Here is a 27,097-nt window from a genome sequence, read left to right as displayed (position 1 = left end):
ACCCCACGGCTCCTGAGGAGCTATTGCAGTTCACGAGCTGTAATTGTCATGGAGATTGCAGCAACCGGCGATGCAGCTGCAAGAAGAATGGGGTCACGTGCATCTCGGCCTGTGGAGTCTGTAATGGCATTACATGCAGAAACTGCAGTCATGATGTTGTTGAGTCTGAAGAAGACATAGACAATGACTGTTGAAACTTCTGACATTGTGAATGAGAAATAACTCTTGAGTATTATATATGTATGTGAAATAAAAGCTACTTTGTGTGTAAATGTAAAAGTGAAAATATAAATGTTAACAATCAACTCAGAATCATGAAAAACCCTTATTTGACCCCTCATAAGTTACTTAAGGGCCGATGAAAAAAAAAAAAAAATTCTCGAAAATAATTTTTCGGTACCCGAATTCAACAGCTTTTTTTCTGGGTTTCCCACGGGAGTTGAACTTCAACATTTTAACACATGTTATTACACACCTTTACAAACATATTGGTGAAGAAATTTTTTGGTAACAATTTAGTTAACAGATTTGTGAAATATCTCATAAAATGCCCTTACTATAAATACGCATTAATAAAGAAACTGGAGAAAGGGCAGGGAGTTGTAAAAGAAAAAAAGACCATTGGGATAAGAGAATGAAGTAAACGAAAGGTGTTCATTGGTCGTGTTGGGTGCTAGTGTGCCGAATTTGAAAATGTATTTTTATTTATTTATTTATTTTGTTTACGGTTGACCGTGGTGCCCCAATGTAGAAAAATACCACGGATGATCCTGTGTTGCATGGAATAGCCGTGTAGATCGAAGTGACAATCAATGTTTCCAAATGAATTGCTCGTCACTTACTTCACAGTTTACTTCTAAGGAGCTGTAATGAGATACAACATACCTGCTAGTATGCAACACGTGTGGAGTGTTTTTTTTAGTTTTAAGTACTGCAGCGATAGGTAATAAAATGTGATTTTGTTTCTGTTTATGACGCACATTTTTGTGAAATTTGATTAAACTAGATGGTATTAATGGAATACTTACCCTGCACAGTCTTGAGAAGGACTTTATGTGAGCCAGCTCTTCTGTTTTTTTGAATTCTGTGGTTTTCTTTGATTCAATATGGCTGCCAGACCACGTGACCGATGACGTCTTCTTTATAAAACCATATTTCCCATGGGTAGTTTATCAATTAGTTAGTTTCACATTGATCAGTTAAGTGGTTTCAGAGTAGATTTTCAAAGATTTTCGCTTTGATCCAATATGGCTGCAAGACAACGTGACAGATGACAACATAAACTTACATTCTCCAACATAATTTTTGTGTAGATTCCGCTCAAGAAATTTCAAACTGATCGGACTAAGCTTTGTACTTGTCGACTGATGATGTCATAATTAAGGAACCAATAACGTCATCGTTAACAACACTTATTCCCCATGCGGAGTTCTTTACAATGAGCCACATTTCAAGTTTTTCCATGGAGCGGTTTCGGAGATCGAGGTGCAACGTTGTTTTTTTTTTTCTTTCCAACATGGCATCCGTACCACATGACCTACGATGTCATAATTATCACTAAAAAATTCTACATGAGTATACGCATACTATGGTGAAGCATTTGTGTTAATCTGACCAACAGTTGCTGAGAAAATGAATTTTTAAAATACAGAAACGCATGTACACACATACGCAACCGATTGCTTGACCTGCTCTTCGCTTCGTGAGTGCAGGGTAATAAGATAAATGGTCATTGCTAGAAATTGTAGTTGTTTGTGTTGTTTGTCATGCACAAGAAACAGTCTGGGATGTGTTAGTTCCTCATTGAGAGGTGACAGGTATTGAATGCATGTATGTTAATATCTAAGTTTTATTTTGTCAAAAATGCCAAGGAAGGACCTCCTCGGTGACAATGATGTGGTTTAAATAATTATTCACTTACCTTTTCCACCATTTCCTTGGTGTTTTAATCCTATTTTGTTTACCTCAGCTACCAAAGGTGGATGGATTGAGTTGAGTTTTCACCCTTGTTTGTCTGTTTGTGAGCAGGATATCTCAAAAAGTTGTGGACGTATTCAGTCTAAACTTGGTAGACAGGTTGGGGTTGTGACGAGGACAAATTGATTACATTTTGGTGAAGAAACGTATCAAACAGAAATGGGACACCCTGCCCCCTAAGCTTCCCATGAAGAGCATGAAGATCTGGATCCGGATACTAGAATGTTTAAAGTGATTCTTCACCATTGAGAGATTGGGCCAAAAACAATATATTCCACGATATCTCAAAACGTTGTGATGAATTGTGACAACTTTGTGGACGAGTTGGTTTGGTGACGAGAACAAGCCAATTCGATTTTGGTTCAGGTTCGGATCCAGATCCGGCCTATCAGTGGGATACAAAACGTAAACTGCTCAGCTTGACAGAGGTATGCGCTCTATCGAGTGCTGTTCTCGTTTCAAGTGTGGGAAGACAGGCCACCAAGGCTGGGCCTGTATAGAAATGATCTGATCCCGTTGCAGAGCTAAGGAGACCGTGCAATCTACAACTGTGTGATGCTCACAATCATGTGTTTCTTAACTGTCCCAAATCCTTTTTAACTGGGTTAGAATGAGTTAGGCTGTCCTTGAGGCAAGTAATTCCAGTTGGACCTTGTATTGGTGGAAGAGAACTTGGTGTTCTTTGTAGTTCTTTCTAGTTTCAATTCTGTCCGTTCTAAGTTTCCTAATGAAATCCAATAAATTGTCTTTGCTTGCATTATATTTTCTTTCCCATTTCACCGCTTCCATACTCTTCTTCCTAATAGTCCACTCTTGATCGACTGTGGACGAGAGTCTGTACTGATATGAGTGTCAAACAGTCCTTCAGTGAGTTAGACAAAAGCAGACTGTGGACAGGATCTTGGCAAACTGGTTGTGTACAAAACAGACACTCTGATCTTCCTGATGGTTTTGACAACAGATTATTGATACAGGCTCTTGTATTGAACCGACGGATGGGAACAGACAGAATGCTATAAAGCCTTTATCTCGTTTTGACATCATAAATTGATGCAGCATATGACGTCCAGAATGCAAATACGTGACATGGTTAGACAAAGGATTTGACTATCGGTTTGTTCCCTTGTGTGCACGCAGCTCGCTTATTACTACCAACGCAAGGGCTGGAAAACTTGCCTCGTGTGTGCCGATACCTTCAGGGCAGGTAATATGGGGCATTCTGGGCAGTATCACTTGTGGGGTGAGCAGAGGGGCAGGGCATTAGTTACGTTGGAAATTGGTTATTGGTTATGCTTTTCGCAGTTTTTATGCCTTCGTGTGATGAAGTCGCCGGAGGCATTATTGTTCTTAAACTCGGAGGTTCTCCTGCACGTTCATCTCATTTAAATGTGAACCAATGATCTGTTTCTGAAATACAGTATACAAATGAATTAATAATGGCGATGACAGCAATAACAGTACAGTAAGCCCTCCATATCCACGATAGTTACATTCCTGGAAAACCTCCCAAATGCAAAATTCCCAAATACAGATACCTTGGTTTTATGGGAAAATGGGTGTTAGCTTCCAAGGTTTAGGGGGGAATGGGAAATATTTAAGAACAAATAATTCAAATAAATAAATGAATTACATCATGCAGAACAGTGTGTTTTTATTTGTGTTTGATGATGATGATGACAATAATAATAATGATGTGGTGGTGGTAGTGGTGATGGTGTTGGAGGGGAAGTCAGAAGGATGGTTCCTCAGGAGGATCTTCCAAGGCCTGTCTACCATGTTCACTTTATCGCTCAAACTCGTCACTTTATTTGGCCTCTCTGCAGCAGACTCACCTTCCCGACTCATCTTACACTTAGAGGCCATGATTATGGGCAATGAATAAGCAAAAAATAGCACAAGTTCACAATAGAGAGTCAAGCGGCGCAGTGAGATGTTTGTGGTTCTGGAATTGCTGTGAGAAGGAAAGACACTGTGGGCCCTCCGGGTTACGTACCCATGCTGAACAGACAAAACCATAGACTACACTAGGCCGTTAGACATCAGAAACGGCCGTTTTCCGTGAATGTGTCTTCTTTGGGGTTTTTTTTTCCTATTCGCAGCCGTGTTCCGCGAATTCACGGTTTTTCAAGGGTGCAAAAAATCGCGGGATGTGCCTCACCATTCGTGGATTTTGCCTCGCCATTCGTGGATTTTGCCTCGCCATTAGCGGATTTAGCCTCCCTATTCATGGGTTGGTCCTCTCTATTCGCGGATTTTCGTGACTCGGGAACCTATCCCCCCTTTTTCCATTGAAACAATGCCCCGCTATTTGCGGGTTTTGGTATTCGCGGATTTTCCAGGAACATATCCCCTGCGAATAGCGGGGTCCAAGGGTACTGTATCAATATCTGCACACCTTGGTGAGTGAGTTGCGACGTGGGGGCAGGGTGATATTGGCTCACAAACTCGCAAATACTGGAAGTCGATGGGTCGCGAATTTGGAATCGGTATACATTTACCAACTTGGGAATACTTGGAACTCGCAAAAATATAACTCGTGAATACGGAGGGTTTACTCTGTTGTTGTTATTAGCAATGTGCTCAAATGGTCATTGCCGATGGACCACTTTGGTTGCCAGCTGTGATCCAGGTAGAGTTTCCCTAAGTGGCAGATTAAATGAAGAAATTGATTACGAGTTTCAAACCTACTGATTACTCACTTCGTCGTCCTCTTTACGGCTTTTCTCATCCCAAGTTCCGCTATGTACACTTTTTTGTTTCTTAATTTTGCTGCAACTTTTGTTGCACATATATTTTCTAACATGTAGTTATTGTTTGTCTGTTATTTTTAAACGTACTAAAGGTTTTTTTCCCTTTGACATTACCTATGAAGTTGCTGTAGAGGGAGCGATCATTGAGAGTGCTTTGTATTTCCAGGTGCGTTTGATCAGCTCAAACAGAATGCCACCAAAGCTCGCATCCCCTTCTTTGGCAGGTATGCCACGGTTGCACAGTCTGATAACAATTTCTATATAGTGTCTGTTGGTCCTGAATATATCTTGTAAACATGATTCCTGTTAAAGATGATTTGTCGGTACGCATCTCAAACAGAATAGTAATCTCCAGGAAGGCCGGTCGGTGTCGGTTCTCCAAATCATTGGGATCCTTGCATGCATTGTTGTAGAGAAAGTAAAACGGCAAAGATTCTCATTGTAGGAAGTTTTATTCAATACTCGGGAGCTGAAATGTTTTGTTCCAAGGGCTCTTTTCAGGATCGTCACTGAGCCCGTACAGCCTCCAACTGTAGTTTGTTTGTGGTAATGTTCCAAGCGATGTTTTTTTAAAGATCTCTGTAAGATTCTTCTTTATCATTCCCGTTGCCACGATTATCACTGGTACAATTTCGGCACTCTTCAGCTTCCAGGATCTTTTCACTTCATTCTTGAGGTGTGTGAACGTGTTTCAATCAACGTTTTCAGTGTGTCCTTGAAAAAGTGTGTGTTTGTATATCTGTGTGTGTGTGTCGTTGGTTGTTATCTCCATTTGTGGGTTTCAGGAGATGGAACGGAGTCCTCCCAGGACCCAAAGTATCCACCTCGTCTTCAATAAGGAATCATGGTCCATGGACCAAGTTGTTTAACTTTTTCAGAGTTTTGTTCCAAGTTCTCTTTTCAGGATTGTTACCGAACCCCGGATTGCCTCCAGTTGTAGTTCATTTGTGGTAATATTCCCTGGATGGTTTTTAAAATCTCAGTGAGGTTCTTCTTCATCATTCCTGTTGCTCCAATTATCACTGGTACAATTTCGATGCTCTTCACCTTCCAAGATCTCTTAACCTCATTTTTGAGGTCCTGGTATTTGGTAATTTTCTTGATTTCTGCTTTGTTTAGGCCAAAATCTTCCGGTTCCTCGGGTGAGTGAAGCGTACTTCGAGCTCTCTACGGCATCGAAGTTTAAGTGTTTTCCCATTCTTGTCTTTGTCAAATTTCCACTGGTTATTTTGCTGTGTACGTGTTATTGTGTGTTTCTGGTTGGTATTGGTTTGTAATTCATACAAACTTGTGTGTAGTTAATCGTTTTCTGGGTCGTACCTCGTGCGCGGCCTGGTAACTTGGGGCTTCCCTCCCCCCGTCGGTGTTTTGTCGATTTGGGTTCTTTCCTTCGCTGCATTGCTTGTTTCTTTCATTTTATTTTCTTCCCCTCACCTATCTCAAAAGTATCACCAAATGAATGGGCATCCCCAATTTAGTTGGAAATGACACCTATAATGTTTTTCTACACTGTTTGGTTCCAAAATAAAGCGCGTTTGAACATTAGACCCAGTGGACTGGTGGCCATTTTGGATTTGACCTCTCACGGTCCTCAGAGGTCAAATCTGACTTCCCTCCACATCTGAAAATAAACCTTATGGTATGCATTAACTATGTTAGAAATTTTATGCTTTTCTCAAAAAGTGCACAATTTGTTAAAATATGAGAGCTTATCCGCTGTACTATCAAGGTCTTTGTCTTCGATTTGGTTTTTTTGTTTTATTATTCTTTGGATTCTATTTTTCCGTTTTGGGTGTCTGTTTCCTTTCCTGAACTGTTGTATTTGTCCTACTTCCTTCCGCAGTTGCTCTCTTATCTCTATGCAATGTGGAATTTGGTTTCTATTTGTCGGGCCTGGTTTTTTCTTCTTCTGGTGTTGTTTGCCTGTTACTTTTTCTGGAATAAGTAGCAGTGCTGCAAAACGGACGACATCGATTTCTTTCAAGGTGGATGATTTTAAAATCTTTTTTCTAATTGAATGGTTGGTTCACCTCACGAGGCTTTTTGTCCGTTTATTGTTTCCGATGCGATAAAGTTTTGCTCTTTCTCTGATGTGTGTGTCTGTATGTGTCTGTGTGACCTTTTCTTTGATTTCTGTACAATTCCACAATCCTGGGCCAATCTCCACCAGGTATTGCATACATGCTGGGGTACCCAGGCTCAGGTCATGGGCACACCCCACCCCATAAGCCCCACTCCCACAAGGCAACTCTCTGTATCTTTGTGCGTTTGTACATTTGAAATCAAGAAACTAACCTCAAACAAGGAAATGAGGTTATTTGGCCCATCATCGTGTCAGGGTTCGATGTCCGCTGTTCAATAAGAACTTAGGACAAACACCTTGAGAATATGAGTGGTTTTTATTATGGAGCCGTTACACACATGCGGGAGATAGGAGGGCACGAAACTGGCCGTCCTTTCTCGAAATATATTTCCCAGTCAGCTTCATTTATATAGAGGCAAGAACAATATTGTAAGTGTTCCCCTCCAAGAGTATGCCACGCACCCACATTGCCACGCATACAATCTTGAAGGTCAGATTCCAACACGGGACGGCCTGTTCTCCTGGAAAACCCACACTGTGTTTTAAAATCTTCAGATAAGCAGAGAGAAACACAGACCAGCTTTGTGGTCAGAACAACAAATGCAAGAGAAAAAAAGATCACAGAGCATCACAGAGCATGACATATGCATCCTCAGCAGACTAATGAGAAAAGGTTTGAAAAAGCAACCATCAGCTCCCACAATTCCCATGTAGTGGGGCGGCTTAGCCCAAATATTCCAAAGAATTGTGCATTTTGTGATACAAGCACCAAATTTGGCACACTAGTAGACTATCATATTATGAAAAGATCTGGATATTGGGCCATCTCAGATTCAGAGATTTGATTTTTGCAAGATTTGCAGATTTTGCAAGCTGAGATTGCAACGCCAGGGACGGCCGACTCCTTCCTACGAGCTGCCCACGTCACCCGCACAAGAAGAGCTCATCAAATCACTGCAGCGGCACTGCACATCCTGCAACACCGTGCGTATGAACTCCACTGTATGACATATGCTGATGATGCAGAAGACCTGCCTGAGTTCGAAGACCGGTGTCACCAGAGAGGAGAAGACATTCCCAACTTTCAGTACTGGGCAACTGTGCTGGAACTAGAGATGTTGGTACTGGTCTACGTGCGTTCTCTGCGGCAGGCTTCATTCACGACGTACCTCGATGCCCTGACGGAACTGGTCCCATGGTTCCATGCCTTAGACCACACACACTATGCCAGGTGGGTCCCTGTTCACCTGAGGGACACGGTTGCACTCCCAATGAAGCACCCAGATGTAGCCAGAGAATTCAGGGCTGGCAACTTCACTGTACAGAAGACGAAGAAGGTGTTCTCTTCGATCCCAATCGAATCGAAATCTTGCAAAAATCAAATCTCTGAATCTGAGATGGCCCAATATCCAGATCTTTTCATAATATGATAGTCTACTAGTGTGCCAAATTTGGTGCTTGTATCACAAAATGCACAACAGGTTTGCTATGCTGCTACACTAATGGTGCACTCTTGGGTTATTGTTTTTTTTCTGCAGCTTTAAACATGAATGTTCTCCATGCTTTACTGAAGTCTCCATAACCCGATCTTGATCGGGTGACCCAACTTGTTTTTTGTTTAAAAAAAATATTATACACAGAGTTTTCAATGACGCCAATGCCTTCAGATGCAGCCTTGACTATCGTGTTCCATGTCCTTGTGGTGAAGATGGTCCATGGATGAGCATGACTGATTTTGAAAGAGATTTTTGCATGATACGGTTTAACATAGCAGAGGATGTATAGAATGAAACATTTTAACGTCAGTAACGTAGTATCGTCATCTTGTATTTGCATCATTTCCTTATTGTAGTCTTTCGAGTAGGAAATAATTTAGTAAAGACCCAAGAGGGGGGAGGCAGCCAATCGCTGTCAACACGATCTTTAATATGGGGGTAAATCCTGTTTCCTGTCTGCAGCTACACAGAAATAGACCCTGTGGTCATTGCCTCTGAGGGAGTAGATAAGTTTCGCAAAGAGAACTTTGAAGTGATCGTGGTGGATACAAGCGGCAGGCACAAACAGGAAGAGTCTCTGTTTGAGGAGATGCTGCAGGTGTCAAACGCTGTGGTGAGTTAATGGATCAATGGTTGCCATGTTGGAGGATGTCATCAATCATGTCATTTTTGCATGCACAAGTTGAATGATGTGCCATTTTGTTTAATTTATACATTTTCACATATTTACTTCCCACTGGAACAATAAGCTGTGTTTTTAAGGCCTCTTGGGAGAGCAATATTAAAGTCGGCCACCTGGGAGCATTGCTTTAAAGTTGGTACACACACACACACACACACACACACACACACACACACACACACACACACACACACACACACACACACACACACACACTACAGCATCTCTCATAACCTGCAAAACCTCTCCCACTCTTGTTTTCTACCCCCCAGGATCCAGACAACATAGTGTACGTGATGGATGCGTCCATCGGGCAGGCGTGTGAGTTGCAGGCGCGTGCCTTCAAGGATAAGGTTGATGTGGCTTCGGTAATCATCACAAAGCTGGATGGCCATGCCAAGGGTGGTGGAGCCTTGAGCGCGTGCGTAGCTCTCCATAATGTTCATCTCTTTGACACCACAGATTTAAACAAGCATTCTGAGTATTGCGCTGCAATACATGTCCCCTACCAAAGTTCAAAGTGCCATAACTTTGTCAAAAATGATCGAATAAGCAAATTTATGCACGGTTGATGCTGGTTTTCAAACTTGATCTGAGGTATGCTGAGACACGTGTGTCACGCCTCGCCTCATTGATAAGGATAAGCCCCCAAGGTCACTCCGTGGAGCGGCCTCCACGTATTGCACTGTGTGAATTATATAAATTATTACCAACTCACGGTCTGAGGTACTAGCGATTCAAGAGATATCCATTTTTTTTTTTTTTCGTTTAATTAACGATATCTGCCAAACCATGTGAGCTATCGCAAATTCCAAAAGGACATTTTAGTAGACTGACATGCTGAACAGATTTGTGAAGTTTCCCCTCGATTGGATCAAAAATGAGGGAGGGGCTCGGTTTTAAAGGTTCATGCTTAAAAACGTCATAACTCTGAAAAAACCATCAGTAATTTATCATATTTTCCGGTTCACGATCAATGATCAACAACAACAACAACATGCATTTTAAGGCCATGTTCCCTGCTAGAGCGGGGGTTAGCCTTGCGGTCCCCATGACAATCTTCTCCATTTTGCCCTATTTTCTGCATCTCTCCTTGTTAACCCCCTTGCCCGCATTTCTTCTTCCACCATCTTTAGCCAAGTCTTTCTCGGTCTTCCCCGTCCTCTACTTCCTTCAACATTAACTTCCATCACTCTTCTCAACCAGTCACTTTCATCCTTCCTCAATACATGACCAAACCATCTCAACCTGTTCCTCTTCACAGCATCAATCACAGGCAATATTCCCATCATCTTTCGCAATTCATCATTTGTCTTCCTCTCTCTCAACGATACTCCGCACATCCATCGAACCATTCGCATTTCCACCCTTTCCAGCCTTCGTTGCTGCTCTACGTTCATTACCCATGTCTCGCTCCCATAAATCATAACACTTCTCACACATGCAGCATACACCTTTCCCTTCAGCTTCAGCGACACTCTCCTCCTCATCAGCACGCCACTCAGTTCCCGAAACTTCTTCCATGCACATCTCACTCGAGCAACCGTTGCCGAGTCTGATCCACCTTCTCCATTCAGCATGTCTCCGAGGTAGCAAAATGTTTTCACACCTTCCAGCTTCACGCCGTCTCCAAGATCCAACTCAACATTTCCTCGATCTGCAGCTCCCTCTGTGCACACCTTACATTTGAATGTAGCTGCCACACTGGTTAATGACCCTCTCAGACCACTACATTTTTGATGAACCCACTCAGCACACATTGTACATTGAATGGAGTTCACTCCGACACCCTTCCTGCACACAGCACACGGCCACTTCCCAGTTCTTTCCACCTCACCACATGCTTTACCACTTGCCATCACCTTTGTCTTTCCGATATTCACCTTCAGACCTTTTGTCTCCATACATTCCTTCCACTTGTTCATCTTTTCCTTCAGTCCATCCATACTTTCCGCAATCAACACCAGATCATCTGCATACAACAACTCCCACGGTAAACCCTCCTTTACGGTCTGAGCCAGCACCTCCATCACAGCTACAAATAGTAGTGGACTTAGTACCGACCCCTGATGCACTCCCACCTTCACCTCAAACTCACCACTGTTCCCGTCCTTCGTCCTTACAGCTGTGCGTGCTCTTTTGTACATTGCCATCACTACTCTGATCAACCATTCCTCCACTCCTAACTTCCTCAATGCCCATGTCAATACTTTGCGTGGAACCCTATCGAATGCTTTCTCCAGATCAACAAACCCCAAAAACAACTTCTTCCTCTTATCCATGTACTTCTCCTGCAACTGCCTCACAATGAAAAGCGCATCTGTCGTTCCTCTTCCTGGCATAAATCCAAACTGCATTTCGTCGATCTTCACTTTCTTCCTTATCCTCCTCTCCAACACCCTTTCCAATACCTTCATTCCATGCTCCAATAACTTTATCGCTCGGTACGAGCCACACTCCAGAGGGTCACCTTTCCCCTTGTATAGAGGGACGAGGGTACTCAGTTCCCAATCCACTGGAATGCGGCCTTCTTTTACCACCAGATTACAGATCTCTGTCATTCTCTTCACACCCCAACTTCCTGCTGCCTTCAACATATCTCCCACAACTCCCGTCGGCCCTCCCGCTTTTCCACTCTTCATTGCTTTTATCGCTTCCTCAACTTCCTTCTCAGTTATCTTCTCTGCCGGTCCTAAAACTGGGTTACTCTCTATGTTGCCATCCCATTCATTGTCTGTATTCAACAGCATTTCCATATATCTTTTCCATCTTCCTTTAATTCCATCTGGGTCGACAACGATTTGTCCCACTTCATCCTTCAAGCAACTCACCCCCATCACATCACACCTCTTTCGCTATCTGCTTTGCAATCCTGAATACTGCTTTCTGACCCTCTTCCGAATCCAAGCGTTCTCCGAACATTTTCCTGCATGCCTCCTGCGCCTTTGCTACCTCTTTCTTTGCAGCCTTCCTGGCTGCCTTATAACTTTCATGCTCTGCTGTTTCTGCTCCCGTACCCTTCGCCTTCTGCCACTCTTTGAACTTCTTCCTCTTCTCGTCAATCCTCTTTCCAACCTCAACATCCCACCACCATGTTTCCGAGTGCCTCGGTGGTCCTTTTGTCCATCCACATACCTCACCAACGGCTCCCAACAGACTAGCTTTCATTGACATCCAACCACTTTCAAGCTCAACCACATCATCCTCTACCCTACTCAGCCTCTCTTTTAATGCCTCCCTTACTGTCACCTCTTTCAACCTCCACACCTTCATTCTCGGTTGGTACTTCACCCGCCGAGCTCTCCTCGCACCTTTCACCCTTATGTCGCAGACAACCAAGTGGTGCTGTGAAACAGCCTCCTCCCCCGGGATCACCTTTGTGTCCCGGAGGTGCCCCCTATCTCGCCGACGCACCATCAGGTAGTCAACGGTTGTCGTCGACCCACCTGACGTGTATGTAACAAGCTTATTGTCCTCTTTGTGGAACTGAGTATTACAAATCAACAAATCAGCTCCATCAGCAAACTCCAAAATCCTTTCACCTTCTCCATTTCTCACACCATATCCGTAACCCCCATGAACTCCCTCAAAACCATCCATACTCCTTCCCACATGTCCATTCAGGTCTCCTCCCACCACAACAACTTCCTCATCTTTCACGTTTTCCATCAGCTTCTCTATCGCACACCAGAACTTGTCCTTCTCTTCATCGCTTCGACCAACCTGTGGAGCATATCCCGAGATGACGTTCACCAAGAGCTTTCCAATCATCATTTTCACCATCATATTCATCAACCTATCACTCACTCTAGTCACACTCACCACACTGTCTACAAACTCCTCAGAAAACAGGACACCAACACCATTCACGCCCTCCGGGCACCCTTGCCACACAAACTTGTATTTCTGTCCCTGCCTACCCTTCACCATTCTCACACCACTTCCCTTCCATCTCGTCTCTTGCACACAACATATGTCCACTCTTCTTCTGACCAATACTTCCACCACTTCTCCTGATCTCCCTGTCATTGTCCCCACATTCCATGTCCCAAACCTCAGAAACCGATCTCCACTTCGGGCTGCACCCTGCCCATATGTACTTGTGATTGTCATGGTTCTCTGTTTGAGGCAATGTTTTTATGGCCGGATGCCCTTCTTGACGCCAACCCTCTTAGTCGTCTCTTACGACACGCAGGGATACAGTGTACCTATTCTGACCAGGGTACACACTGGGAAACGTTTAAAACATGTAAATTCTGGGGGGGGGGGGGGGGGGGGCGCGTCAGAATCACGGCTGCGGTTTAAACATATTCCAACAATATCCAAACAGAACGATGAAAAAAAACAATCCGGGAAAAGTCTCCAAGCGAGAACGTGGATTTGAGAAAGAAGGAGCAGAGGCGGAAGAAAACGAGATACAGGGGGCGGGGCACAAGCCGAGACGAGGAGGAGAGCGAACAAGCACGTGTCCGGGAGGAGAGAAAGAATCAATATAGAATTATTTGTCTCGGGAGGTGAGGTGAGGGGGAGAAAACAAAATAAAAGAAACAAGCAATACAGCGAAGGAAATAACCCAAACCGACAAAACACCGACGGGGGGAGGGAAGCCCCAAGTCACCAGGCCGCGCACGAGGTACGACTCAGAAAACGATTAACTACACGATTAACTACACTAAACTAAACGATTAACTACACACAAGTTTGCACGAACCACAAACCAACACCAACCAGAAACACACAATAACACGTACACAGCAAAATAACCAGTGGAAATTTGACAAAGACAAGAATGGGAAAACACTCAAACTTCGATGCCGTGGAGAGCTCGAAGCACGCCTCACTCGCCCGAGGAACCCCGTCATAATATATGTTGATCGATGTGTATATATATATATATATATATATATATATATATATATATATATATATGTTGCTCGGCATGGCTCCGCCCCTCCTGAAAGTGTGCACTGTGTCACGCTTTTGACATACGCGAGACGAGGCTGAGGACGCGCAGTGCGGCTTGAGGAGAACTCGAGAATAAACAAGAGATATCCATTTTAAAAAATATTTTCGTTTAATTAACGATATCTGCCAAACCACGTGCCCTATCGCAAATTCCAAAAGGACATTTTAGTGCTGAACAGATCAGTGAAGTTTCCCCTCGATTGGATCAAAAATGAGGGAGGAGCTTGGTTTTAAAGGTTCATGCTTAAAAACGTCATAACTCTGAAACCATGTGACGCATGACGTTATGCTCGCTGACTTTTTTGTTCGTCATTGGTATGCGATTCTGACTGCAAAGTTTGGCCTCAATCTGTTCAGCCGTTGCAGAGAAAAAGCGGTTTTCGTGTTTTCACGAAAAACAATATGGCGACCGAACCACGTGACCTGTGACGTCACAATTACCATTAAAATATTCTACAGACCGAGTCCATCATATGGTGAAAATTTTATCTCAGTCGGTCCAATTATTGCAGAGAAATTGGTTTTTAAAGGAAATTAAAACTTAAAATGGCACTGAGTTAAGGATCATCAGAATTATCAGAATTACCAAAGTTCAAAGTGCCATAACTTTGTTAAAAATGATCGAAACGTCGTGAAGTTCGAACTTGACCTGTAACTTATCATGAGGAAACCATGTGCCAAATTTGAAATCATTAGCATTAAGCGTTTCGAAAAAAAGTCCGGAAAACTGTTCTTTGCGTGACTGACGGACTGACGGACTGACGGACTGCGTGCAAACCTGTAGTCCCCTCCGGTGTACACCGGTAGGGGACTAATAACACAATACAATGGAGTCACCTGCTCGAGATACAATACTACATCTTGCGTTATTTGTGATTAAATGCCCCCCAAATGATGTATTTAAGATCAAATACATCAACAAATTATATATATATATATATATATATATATATATGTGTATATATATATATATATATATATATATATATATATATATATATATGTATGTATGTATGTATGTATGTATGTATGTATGTATGTGTATGTGTGTATGTATGTGTGTATATATATATATACACACACACAGACTTGGCATTTAATATGGAATATTTTTTTTTTCTTGACTTAGGTATACTTTCTTAACTCAGTATATCAATCTGGTGAGTTTCTTTTACACTTTGGTGATTTATTTGTTGAAAGAACCATGTCACTGATTGTCTGTCGCAGCAAGAAGTCAACAACAGGATTATCTCACAGGTGGCGTGGCAAAATGTACGGACAGGTGCATTTGACGATTGGCTTCACAGTCGGGTATACAAGGGTTGTTGCGTTCTGCATTAGTGGAAAACAACTGCTGCACGTCTACAAAAGTTATTGCCGCTTCCTCTGGAGATGGTCTGTCAACTTGACAATGCTGTTTGTCATGGAGTGGTGGCTTTACGAAATTCTGGCATGAAACAGCGTGCTATTGCTCTGCAGTATGGCATCACTCAAGGTCAGGTGTCAAAGATCCTGAAACGAAATGCTCAGAGGGGTGTCCCTACTCAATACCGAGGCCAGGACGTCCACGCAGAAGCACAAGGAGAGATGATCGCCAGCTGCACCGGTTAGTCTGCAATGGCCGTGCCAAGTCAGCTAATCGGCTTAGGGCTGAGTGGCAGCAACTGACAAATGTGCCTGTATCCAGAAGGCTAGTCAACCAACGACTGGTTCAAGCAGGCTATCGTGCCAGGCGTCCCCTGAGAAAGCCACGCCTGACCAGACAACACAGCCAGCGCCGATTGCAGTGGGCCAGAGAGCACCGTCAATGGCAGCCAGGACACTGGAATCACGTGACCTTCAGCGACGAGTCTAGATTTCTGGTCTATCGTCAAGATGGCCGCGTCCGAGTGCGCAGACAAGTGCATAAAGCCCACAACGAAGATTGTATAGTGCCAAGAGTCCAAGCTGGAGGTGGTGGGGTGACCGTTTGGGCTGCTTTTCATGCAGGTGGCAAAACTGACTTGGTTGTTCTGAATGGAAACCTGAACCAGTTCAAGTACAGGGTCATTCTAGAAGAAACATTGCTTCCATTTGCTCGTGCAGCCTTTCGAGGAAACTTTGTCTTCCAAGATGACAATGCACGGCCTCATCGTGCTCGCATGATCGAACACTTTCTTGCTGACCGTGGTGTAGAGCATATGGAGTGGCCTGCCATGTCCCCGGATATGAATCCGATAGAGATCTTGTGGGCAGAATTAACGTGTCAAATCGACAACTTGGACCAGCAGCCTACCTCTGTGCGTGAATTGCAGCAGACTATTGTCACTGCATGGCAAGTGATTCCTGTCCAAACCTTGGCAAATCTCGTGAACAGCATGCCTCGACGTGTACGTGCTGTCCTGAATGCTCGTGGGGGTTACAGGAAGTACTGAACTGTAATTTTACTGTCCGTAATCCCAGTCATAATTTAGCTTTTGTTTTTGTTGAAATTTTTTTTGGCTAATGTGCAAAATAAAGAGATACTTCTGGAAAACGTCCAGAAGTTTAACACAGTACTGTCCGTGAATTGAGTTCGATATCAGTTTACATCACTTTCAAGGATCAATTTATTTGCTTCGAAATGTGAAATGTGGTTTTTGTTTATTTTAAAGGTCACATTAACAAAATCTAGAATAATTTCAACATAATTCCAATGAACTTTTGGTTCTAAGTCATCTTGAAAAGTAAGTTCACCCCCACAAAAAAAATATTCCATATTAAATGCCAAGTCTGTATATACATACATACATACATACATACATATATATATATATATATATATATATATATATATATATATATATATATATATATATATATATATATATATATATCTACAGTGAAACATTGTCTTACGAGTGCACCAACTTACGAGTTTTCCGAGATACGAGCCGTCGCTCGGTCGATTTTTTGCTTTGTGATGCGAGCCGAGATCTGAGTTACGAGCGAGCGAGCTTGGATATAAAACACGTAATCGTCGAAAAACATGAGCGAGGTGTGCGTGTTGTCGACTTGGCGAGGCAGTACGATCGTAGTACTTCTACGATATGTACGATTTTGAAGCAGAAGGAGTCGATAAAGGCTATAACGCCAGCCAAGGGCGTTAAGATTATTTCAAAGCTCCGGACCTCTGTCCATGAAGAGATGGAGAAGTTGTTGTTTGTGTGGTTGACGGAGAAGCAGCTCGCAGGAGATACCGTGACCGAGAGCATCATCTGTGAGAAGGCACGAGACATTTACGGGGATTTGGTGCAGCAGACGGCGGGAACATCAACAGACGAGGCATCGGAAGAGTCATTCAAAGCCAGTCGGGGATGGTTTGATAATTTTAAGAAGAGGACCAGCATTCACTCCGTCGTCAGGCATGGTGAGGCAGCAAGCTCGGATGTGAAGGCAGCTGAAGATTTTATTATAACTTTTGCCGAACTGATAGAAGCCGAAGGATACATCCCCCAGTAAATCTTCAACTGTGACGAGACAGGGCTCTTCTGGAAAAAGATGCCGAGGAGGACGTATTTAACGGCAGAGGAGAAGAGCATGCCAGGCCACAACTTGTTCAGAGTGCCGGCGATAGCTCGCCTTCTCTTTGTGGAAGACACGGTGAGATCCTTAACATCCAACAACTAATGGGACGCAAATGGGGCGCCCAGTTTAGCGGTACACACATTGATGAATCACCCTGACTGTGAAACACCGACATGACAGGTTATAGCTGGGTCGGGATTCAAACCCAGGCTGGACAGTTTAGAGTCAAGTGTGCGTACCTCCAGTCCAGGCCATCCTGCCAACTTGTATGCTGCATACAGGTGAAATATAAAGCGCGAGATATTTATATTTATATATTTCAAAAAAAATTGGTGTGGTTTTTGGGGGGCTGGAACGGATTAATAGCATTTCAATTCATTTTAATGGGGAAATTTAATTTGAGAAACGAGCAAATTGAGTTATGAGCTCGGTCACAGAACGAATTAAACTCGTAAGTCAAGGTTTCACTGTATATATATATATATATATATATATATATATATATATATATATATATATATATAGTTGCGGTTTTGAGAACCCCTCACTTGTAAATACTTGTAAATAATAACTTGTAAATATCCCATCATTTAATAAGGTCGCACCCATAGCTAGTCCATAAGCAACACGTAGGTCACCATAGGACTTTAGTTATTTCCTTAATATGTGTTTCAGATAAGGATGTGTTCCCAATAGTTGCATCTGCGTTGCATTAATTAAATAAGATAGGCCCCATTCCGTCCATTTTGCCAGCCTCTCTCTCCAAATTGCATTACGCGCCTCTGCAAAGCCGCAGCCGCCTCAGCGCTCGCTCCAAACGCCATTACGCACGTGGTCAGGCTTGGAGAAGAAGGGGGCGGAGCGCCAAGAACGAGGTGTGGCCACGTCAACTCACCATCAGGGCGTGGCCTGTAAGCCCCCACCAGCCAACCAGGGCTGATGTAATCTGACCGACGGGCGTGGCCTGGCGGAGCGTGGAGTGATATTGAAGCGCGTTATATAAGCGCAAGCGCGAAGACTGCTTTGAGAACTGCGCGAGGGGGCTCCATTGTAGAGAACTGCGCGAGGGAGCTCCATTATTGAAAGAACTGCGAAGGGGACCGTGGCTATTGGGAGGACCGCGAGGGGAGCGCCATTGTGAGAGAACGGTGCCGCGGACTCCTTGCTTATTGTAACAAGATCTGCGCGAGGGTACCCTCTGAGACGAACGTTGAGAGAGAGAGAGTTGGCACGCGCATTACGTACGCCGATCCCAGTCCCCCGATATATCTATGAGGTCTGGTCGCGCGCAAACGACACGCGAAGCTGCCTGCCATTCTTCGCCCCGGAGCCTGGACCGGATCCCATCGCCTGGACCATCTGCTTGGACCTTCTCCTCCTGCCACTACCCTCCCGTGTGAGTCTGTCTGTTTGTCCGGTGTTGTAAGTAAGACTGTATAGTTAAGCTTGCCCTGTGTCCTTTTGCTCTGTATATTGCTTCATTTCCTCTTCTTTTGGGTTCTTGTATATAATTAACAAACCCACTCTTTGTTCTTCTTATTTTCTGGGTTTCCTCTCATTCGATCGCTTGCGTCTTTTCTCAATTGAGTACCTGTGGCACGATAGGAACCACTCAGGATCGGGTTTAGTAGTATTTGTTAACGGCCCGAGTCGCGGCTCGCTTCACTCGGTGTATCCATTAACGCTGCGGCTCGGGTGGGAGTTATCTCCTCGCTTTACGGTCGGGTTAGTAAGCAGGTATTTGGGGTCTCCATTGACCAATCACCCTGGCTAATACCGACCGGAAGTGACGTTGTAGCTTCCAGGATTGGGGGAAGGCCAGCTTAAAAGACAAGGGGATTAACCCCCCCTTGGTAAGAGGAGCGCTGACCCCTGAATCCGCAACAATATATATAATAGGCGTAGGTGATTCTGTCTGTCTGTCCGGGGGTGTGGCTTACTCCGTCCGTTCGGAGAGTAGCTCCACCCATTCTGGGAGAGGCTTCATATAAACAAATATCCACCATTTTATTAACTCGCATAGCTTTGAGGCCTGTTTTGTAGGCCCGTGGTGTCTTCCTCTCTCACACAGTTTTATTTCAAATCAAATTCGATATATCATTTCATTTTTCACAGTCGCTAACATAGTTTTAGACTCGGTTGAAAAAAAAACGGGAAGAAAATCCGATGAAAGTTGCCCTTTATAGAACGAAATGAATTCTCAAAGGCCTGTAATTTCAAGGCCATTGAGTCTCTCTCACGTCTTTATCTCCAATCTAATTGACCATCTGATTTCATTTTTATCGATGGTTTTAGACTCGGTGTCAGAAATAATTGAGAACATTCATGCACACATGGGAAAATGCAGAGATATATATTTTTTAATCGCTCCACGATGATACACAAAAATACACCGCCTAAAATAACAGACGAGGAAAATGTCGACATATATTAAAAATTCGCTTTTTCTTTTCCGTTAAGATATATTACTTTTACTTTTGATGCCAGTCGTCACAAAAACGTCAACAATGATGCCGACATATATTTCTTCGTTCTTATTTCATTCAACATTATTATCCAGAAGTAAAGGTTCACGTGTTCATTTCACGTGTGCACGTGCACTTCAAAGAAGATTATTTGAAATCTTTGATTTTAAAAACGTCATTTTGTATTCTGTAACGAAAAGAGTAACTGGTTTTCCCGGGAGAGATAGGTATGTGATGTTCTTATACACCGCCCAAAAGACGTGTGTGTGTGTGTGTGTGTGTGTGTGTGTGTGTGTGTGTGTGTGTGTGTGTGTGTGTGTGTGTGTGTGTGTGTGTGTATACACATATAGGGAGGAAGGGTGGGGAAGGGGAGGGCTGGGGAGGAAAGGGGGGAGGGAGGGAGGTGAAGGAGAGGAGGGAGAAGGCGATTGGGGGGCGGGGGGGGGGTGGGTGCACACGGAATGTCACACCACTCAGTTGCATGATTCACTCCACAGTTTTCCTTGATTACTCCCTCATTACCATGCTATTTTAGTAAGAACAGAACAGATTACCAAGGTTGGACCATATATGGACAGCTATTTTCATTTGTAAAAAGAGAACCTGCATATAAAATTATATTCGCTTATTTTTTTGGGGGCCAGTCAGAATCTGGGGCCAGGAGCAAATGGGGCAAGCTGGGAGCAAATCCCGCTATAATCCGCCATGGGTACACACCACACAGACAATCCCCCATATGAGCGCTTGTGGGTGGATTGAGGCACCACAGCCTGTTCAAATTATTGTTGCGGTAAAGCATAAACACACATAAAGTACATCAACACGACAACCCCAAAGCACCAAAGGTTTACGTTTAAGAGGCCTTTGTTCGTCCATCGGTGTACTTTCTACTTTTTAAAGAACAAAACCGAACCACCTTAGAGGCTATTTTTCCCCGCAGAACGGGGGTTGGCCTTTTTTGGGCACCATGGTCCTCTTTTTGAAGCAATGTTTTATGGCCGGATGCCCTTCCTGCCGCCAACCCTGTTGGTCACCCCTTGCGACACACACGGAATTACCAGTGAACTGTTACTCAATTGGCCGACCTCGGAAGGATGACAGGCTGAGTCAACCCCCCTGGTGTTAATTCAGCGATCGACCGGGATTCGAACCCAAATGCGGGTGTTGCCGTGGTTCGAACCCAAATGTTGCGGATCTGTCGCCGGCCTTCTCCTCTTATCAAGGGGGGATTAATCCCCTTGTCTTTACTGACCTGGCGCGACCCGAGACCTATTACGTCCCTTCCGGTCAGCGCCAAATAGGGTTTCGGGACCAAATTCGCTCGTACCTAAGTACTAGCGATGCCCTGGAAGCGAGGAAATAAGCCACGCACGAACCATGTGTGATGGTCATATGCCGAGCGGTTTGCGTACACGTGATCCGCGCTGTTCTAGATAATGAAACCCGATTCAAGCGGTTTTACTCGTGCCACGCTTAGTCAATGGAGAAATCACGGGAACGATCGAATACAGAAGAAAAGGAAGAACAAATAGGTTTAATTATTATGCACGTATTTACAGCTCAGGACGAAGAGACACAGGGCCGGGAATTCGGGACCGGGAACTTTCTACTTTTTAAAGAATGAATGAATGAATGAATGATCGTTTTAAGGCCATTTTTCCCTGCTAGAGCTTTGGTTAGCCTTGCGGGCCCCATGACAATCATGGTTCCCTGTTTGAGGCAATGTTTTTATGGCCGGATGCCCTTCCTGACGCCAACCCTTGGTCACGCTCTTACGATGCGCACGGATATTTTATATTCTACTTTTTAAAGGAAGGAAATAAATTAAATAGACTATAGGCATAGCGGGAGGAGGGACTCTTCTTTTAATTCTATCTTTAATTTGATTTATCTTGCCTTCCACACTCGGAAATTTCCTCACAGAGTACACAGGTTCAACTGAGGAAGCTTTTTCGTTGATCCTGCTGCTTAATATTTTCATTGTACTCAATTCCTGCTGGTTAAATATTTTTGTTTTACTCAATAAAGTTACACTTTGGGCACATTCATTAATATTTTCTTCACTCAATACAATTGTTGGAACAGTAGGAAAAGTTAAGTTCAATGCTTTGGCAATGTGAAGCAGTAGGAAGAACAGCCTTGCTGAAAGCTGAGCAAAAGATATACACATATATTAGTTATAATAATCACTAATGTGTTAAATTTTGTCAGATTTCACTCCAGATTTCAATACTTATCAAGTGTATGGGATCTGATCATCAAATCCGAATCCAGATTTTGATTATATCGTTAAATTTGTCCATGAGAGCAGATAGTTTCCAAGCCAAGGCACGTTTCATTAGGCCGAAACAAAATGGCGGCTTAATAACCCAGCGATGGGACAGTGGGCTGACCAAGATGGTGGACCACCATTCTGGTAAGGCCTATTTTTTATCACACCCCATTGATCGTCTTCAAAAAGGGTGTTTTAACACACCGAAACACCCAGTTTTCATTCTTGCACTCTCTTGGAGTTCGAGAAGTATGCATGCAAAGGTTGGGGCTGCTAGGTTCCATGGTTTTGGAGTTATGTAGGATACACACACACACACACACACACACACACACACACACACACACACACACACACACACACACACACACACACACACACACACACACACACACACACACCACACACACACACACTGAAACACACACACTTTCTCTATTATTATAGATAAAATACCTCGACGTAGCGAATGTAACAAAAAAACCCAATCGCATGCCATGTGGGGACAAACACAACATCCTTATGGTAAAACAAACAAGTGAAACTTACCAAAGGTCCTATCTGGGAGTGATGTGTATACGAGGCAGTTATGTGGAGTTTGAGGCTTGTACTCGGCAGTTGTGTGTGGAGTTTGAGGTGTGTACTAGGAAGTTGTGTGTGGAGTTTGAGGGGTGTACTAGGAAGTTGTTTGTGGAGTTTGATGTGTGTACTAGGAAGTTGTGTGTGGAGTTTGAGGTGTGTACTAGGCAGTTGTGTGTGGAGTTTGAGGTGTGTACTATGAAGTTGTGTATGGAGTTTGAGGTGTGTACTATGAAGTTGTGTGTGGAGTTTGAGGTGTGTTCTAGGCAGTTGTGTGTGGAGTTTGAGGTGTGTTCTAGGAAGTTGTGTGTGGAGTTTGAGGTGTGTACTAGGAAGTTGTGCGTGGAGTTTGAGGTGTGTACTAGGAAGTTGTGTGTGGAGTTTGAGGTATGCGCAAGGCAGTTGTGTAAGCAGTTTATGAGGTGTGTACAAGACGGGATTGTTTGAGGAGTTTGAGGTTTGTACCAGGAAGTTGCGTGAGGAGTTTCCATTGGGACCGGTGCATCGTTGCTGATGAAAGGCACTGCAATGCGCCCCGAGCAAGAATTCGGAGTCCTTTAGACCATTCCCCATTTTGGATCATGTACCTTGTGGGAATGGGCAGTTTGTGGTTTGTATTGTTTATGTGTGCAATGGGAATTGTCACCAGAGTTCTTCGTCTCGCTAAGAACGTGTGTGTGTGTGTGTGTGTGTGTGTGTGTGTGTGTGTGTGTGTGTGTGTGTGTGTGTGTGTGTGTGTGTGTGTTTGTGTTTGTTTGTGTGTGTTTGTTTGTGTGTGTGTGTCTGTGTGTCTGTCGATATATTTTCGCTTTAAAAGTGTTTTTCTCCAACTGTTTGTCCGACCGATGCAAAACTTTAAACACAGATGGGACTCTCCATTGAGAATATTTTATTGCTAACTCTGACACCACAGGTCACATGGTATGGTAGCCATATTGGATTAAAGGGAAAACTTTGGACAGCATTTTCTCCTAAACCGCTCAACTAAAAAATTTAAACTTGCCATATGTCGTCAACTCGACATGGTGTATATAGGGTGATAACAATGACGTCATTGATGAAGTGGTAGTCTGGCGACAATTAGTTGAATTGAAATCCTTATTTCAAAAAGCGTAATCTTCATATATCTGATCTATGGCCCAATGTGAGTGTTTAATAAAATTTGTGATGTTCATAACCTGTGCCAAGAAACTATGTGACATAATAGGGTGCATGGATGATGCGAGTATACAGGCCATAATAGCAGTGGACAATAATAGTGGTGTGTTCAGTTAATGACAGTTTTTTTTTGTTTTTTTTCAGAATGAACTCGCGAGGCGAGATTATGCACTCTACGAGTGCCGTTCTAGTTTGTTTATGGGTTTGTTCCATTGTTTGACTTTTCAAACTATTCATGAAATCTTCTAATCCCAATTTAATCAAGCTATGGTTTATTTGATTTATCTGTTTTTACAATGACTTCTTGAGAAAATTGTGGAAGTTGGTTCTTCAGGTGGGAGAATGGACGAAAATATAAGTCGAGGTGAACGGTGATTCTGGCTTTAGGTAGTTTCACTAGAAGGGGGTTGCTGTTGTACCATGGGTGCCCTGCAGAAACTTTGGGGCAGGAGAGTGACGGGGGGCAGAGAGCGGAACAGAAAGAACAAAGGGTGCGAGACCAAAAATGAGGCAATAGAAGACAGACACCACCGACCTGTTTGCGACGGGAAGTGATTGTTCCATAGACTCATCTTCATCATGGGAAATTCCAATGATCTAATGATAACGGATGTCAAGTCACCAATTCATGTTTAATCAGGTGGACGTGAAATATGTTATGATATTACTCATGGGCTTTGTGTGTATTTGTGTCTCTGTGTGGCAGGGTTGCTGCCACCAGGAGTCCGATTATTTTCATAGGTACAGGTGAGCACATCGACGACTTTGAACCGTTCAAGACCCAGCCTTTCATCAGCAAGCTTCTCGGTGAGCTGATGATCCCCCGTGTGTCTACGTCTTGCTCATTAGCAGCCTGAGGAAATCTCGATGCATTGTTTAACGTGCATGTCCTTCTGGCAGGAATGGGGGATATCGAAGGGCTCATTGACAAGGTGAATGAGCTGAAATTGGACGATAATGAAGAGCTTATTGACAAGTTGAAGCATGGTAGGTGTAACCGGTAGGGTACGTTCCATTACAATTTGATACAACACGTCAACTGGATTAGTTGATGGTTTTCCCATTGCACATGCCGATTGTGGAAATGGTTACGTGCTGTGTACCAACCTGATCTGCTCGAGGGGAGAGTTTATCGGCTGAAGCTATAGGGTTCCACTTTCCATGTGAACATTGCTTCCGCTATATCTGCTGATGAAACCACATTCGAGATCAGTGTGGTTGCTGCTTTGTGAACTTTTTCAAATCAACACGCAGTACAAGTTGTGCTGTACACGCAGTACACACCACATTGCACCATAAGGCTACTCCATGAATCGGGAAGGAAGTTCCTCGGATCATGTTGGATTGGTAACATTAAACATATTTGAGGCTATCAAACAAGATGATTATAATTATTGTTGGTGTCATCATTTCAGACACACTGGAGACCAAATCATTTCTTTCCAAATCTTAGATTTCCTAGCTTTCCACTTCTTCCTGTATTCCAGCATAAGTTTGCTTTTCCTGCACTTGTCGTCCTTGGTGCACGTGCCAGACTTACATCAATTCGCTGATTTCCAGTGTTTTTCCTCAAAGCTTATCGATATCAAAATGAATGTGAATGTAAAGTGAATCGTAAAGTAAATTCCAAGTGATTGTGGTTCGCTATGACCAGGAAAACCATTATTGTTTGTTTCACTTCCTGGGCCTTACCATTAAGCCCTGGTGTTGGGCTAGCGGCTAGGGTGCCGGCTTAGGATCCTAGGATCCTGGGTTCGAATCCCGGTCGATCGCTGAATTAACGCCAGGGGGGTTGACTCAGCCTGTCATCCTTCCGAGGTCGGCTAATTGAGTACCAGTTCACTGGTAATTCCCTGCTTGTCGTTAAAGGCGGCAAAAAGGGTTGGCGTCAGGAAGGGCATCCGGCCGTAAAACATTGCTTCAAAAAGGGGACCGAAAAACAACAACAACCACGGTTCCCGAAAAAGGCCAACCCCTGCTTTGCGGGGAAAAATGGCCTCTAAAGGTGGTTATTTTTTATTTTTATCACTTCCTGGGCCTTCATGCTCCACAACTATCTAATACACCAGCGTGAGGAATTTTGAAACCGCAGATTTTTAATCTTTGTGAATAAATACGACAAAAATAAATAATACAAAAATTATGATTTGAATAAATTAAATACAAAAAAAATTAAATACAAAAATTATTTTAATAAATACAATTTTGGTGGAAATTATAGTTATCATGCAGGTGAGGAATGCGTGCTGTAATCATGTAATGCGAGAGGCGTGAGCACCTTGTACAGTACAGCTCATTACATTTTTCAAAAAATTTAGCAATTGTTCAGAAACGGATTTGACCAAGTCCGAAGCCTGTTCGTTCAGTGTTCCTTTCTCGGATCGACAAGCAATGTGAATGTTCCATTTCTTATTGTCCATGTTTAGAAATGCTCTGATGTTGAAGGGATGACTGTGCAGAGCACACGGTCTCGTGTTAGGTTGGTGATTGTAATTTAGATAGCCAGGCCAGTTGCACCAAAGGTAGTTGTTGTTATGTTACAAGTCTCTGGCCTGTAGCAGAAACGTAAGGACTCACCCATCCTCGAGTGGTATAAGAACCCGACACATGGTGTCATGTTTGTTCCCATCCGAAGACCACCACCCTGTCTGTGGTCAAATTGTCAATCTGATATTTTCTTCCCAGACATGAATTCATTGGTTTGGTTGTGCCTTTGGATTCCTGTGTCGGTTCCGTGCCACCAACACTTGATTGCCCTCTGAGTGTGAGATTGCATCACTGTTACGTCTTTAGAATACACGAGCAGAAGTACCCGGGGTTGTCCGGTGTTGTTCTTATCTTGTTGGCACTTTGAAGAAATAAGAACATTTTGTGCGTGCCTGTTTGTCGTTCCCTGTTTGTCCCTGTTTGTTGTGCGGGGAACTTGCTTCCCCGCTTTGCGGGGAAAAATGGCCTCTAAACGGTGGTGTGCGTGCCTAAAACACTTCCCAACCCCCACTAAGGAATGGGGATGGGGAGCATTTAATATTACCTTTCACATAGCTACAAATGTTTAAGCGTGATAGTGACTAAAAAAATATTCCAAATTTTTTTTTTTTGCATAAAACACACCCAGACACTCACT

At 43.5% G+C, this 27,097-nt stretch overlaps 1 protein-coding gene across 2 annotated transcripts in view; it reads left to right on the top strand.

Moving 5' to 3' along the window:
* The window catches only part of SRP54 (signal recognition particle 54), a 64,658-nt gene that overhangs the window by 14,651 nt on the left and 22,910 nt on the right, over window positions 1–27,097 (top strand). For both annotated transcript variants that reach the window (XR_013624479.1, XM_068129610.2), the window contains exons 5-10: window positions 3,115–3,181; window positions 4,894–4,951; window positions 8,769–8,919; window positions 9,261–9,409; window positions 24,680–24,780; window positions 24,874–24,960. Coding sequence is in view for 1 of the 2 variants with exons in the window: in XM_068129610.2 (XP_067985711.1) it covers window positions 3,115–3,181; window positions 4,894–4,951; window positions 8,769–8,919; window positions 9,261–9,409; window positions 24,680–24,780; window positions 24,874–24,960 (613 nt within the window). In the remaining variant the exon portion in view is untranslated. The remainder of the gene's footprint in view (window positions 1–3,114; window positions 3,182–4,893; window positions 4,952–8,768; window positions 8,920–9,260; window positions 9,410–24,679; window positions 24,781–24,873; window positions 24,961–27,097) is intronic.

Source organism: Myxine glutinosa, chromosome 9 (assembly GCF_964187855.1).
Source record: "Myxine glutinosa chromosome 9, kmMyxGlut1.1, whole genome shotgun sequence".
NCBI classification, from domain to species: Eukaryota; Metazoa; Chordata; class Myxini; order Myxiniformes; family Myxinidae; genus Myxine; species Myxine glutinosa.
Note: the sequence above shows the minus strand (reverse complement) of the source record. Positions and strands in the feature narration are given on the sequence as shown.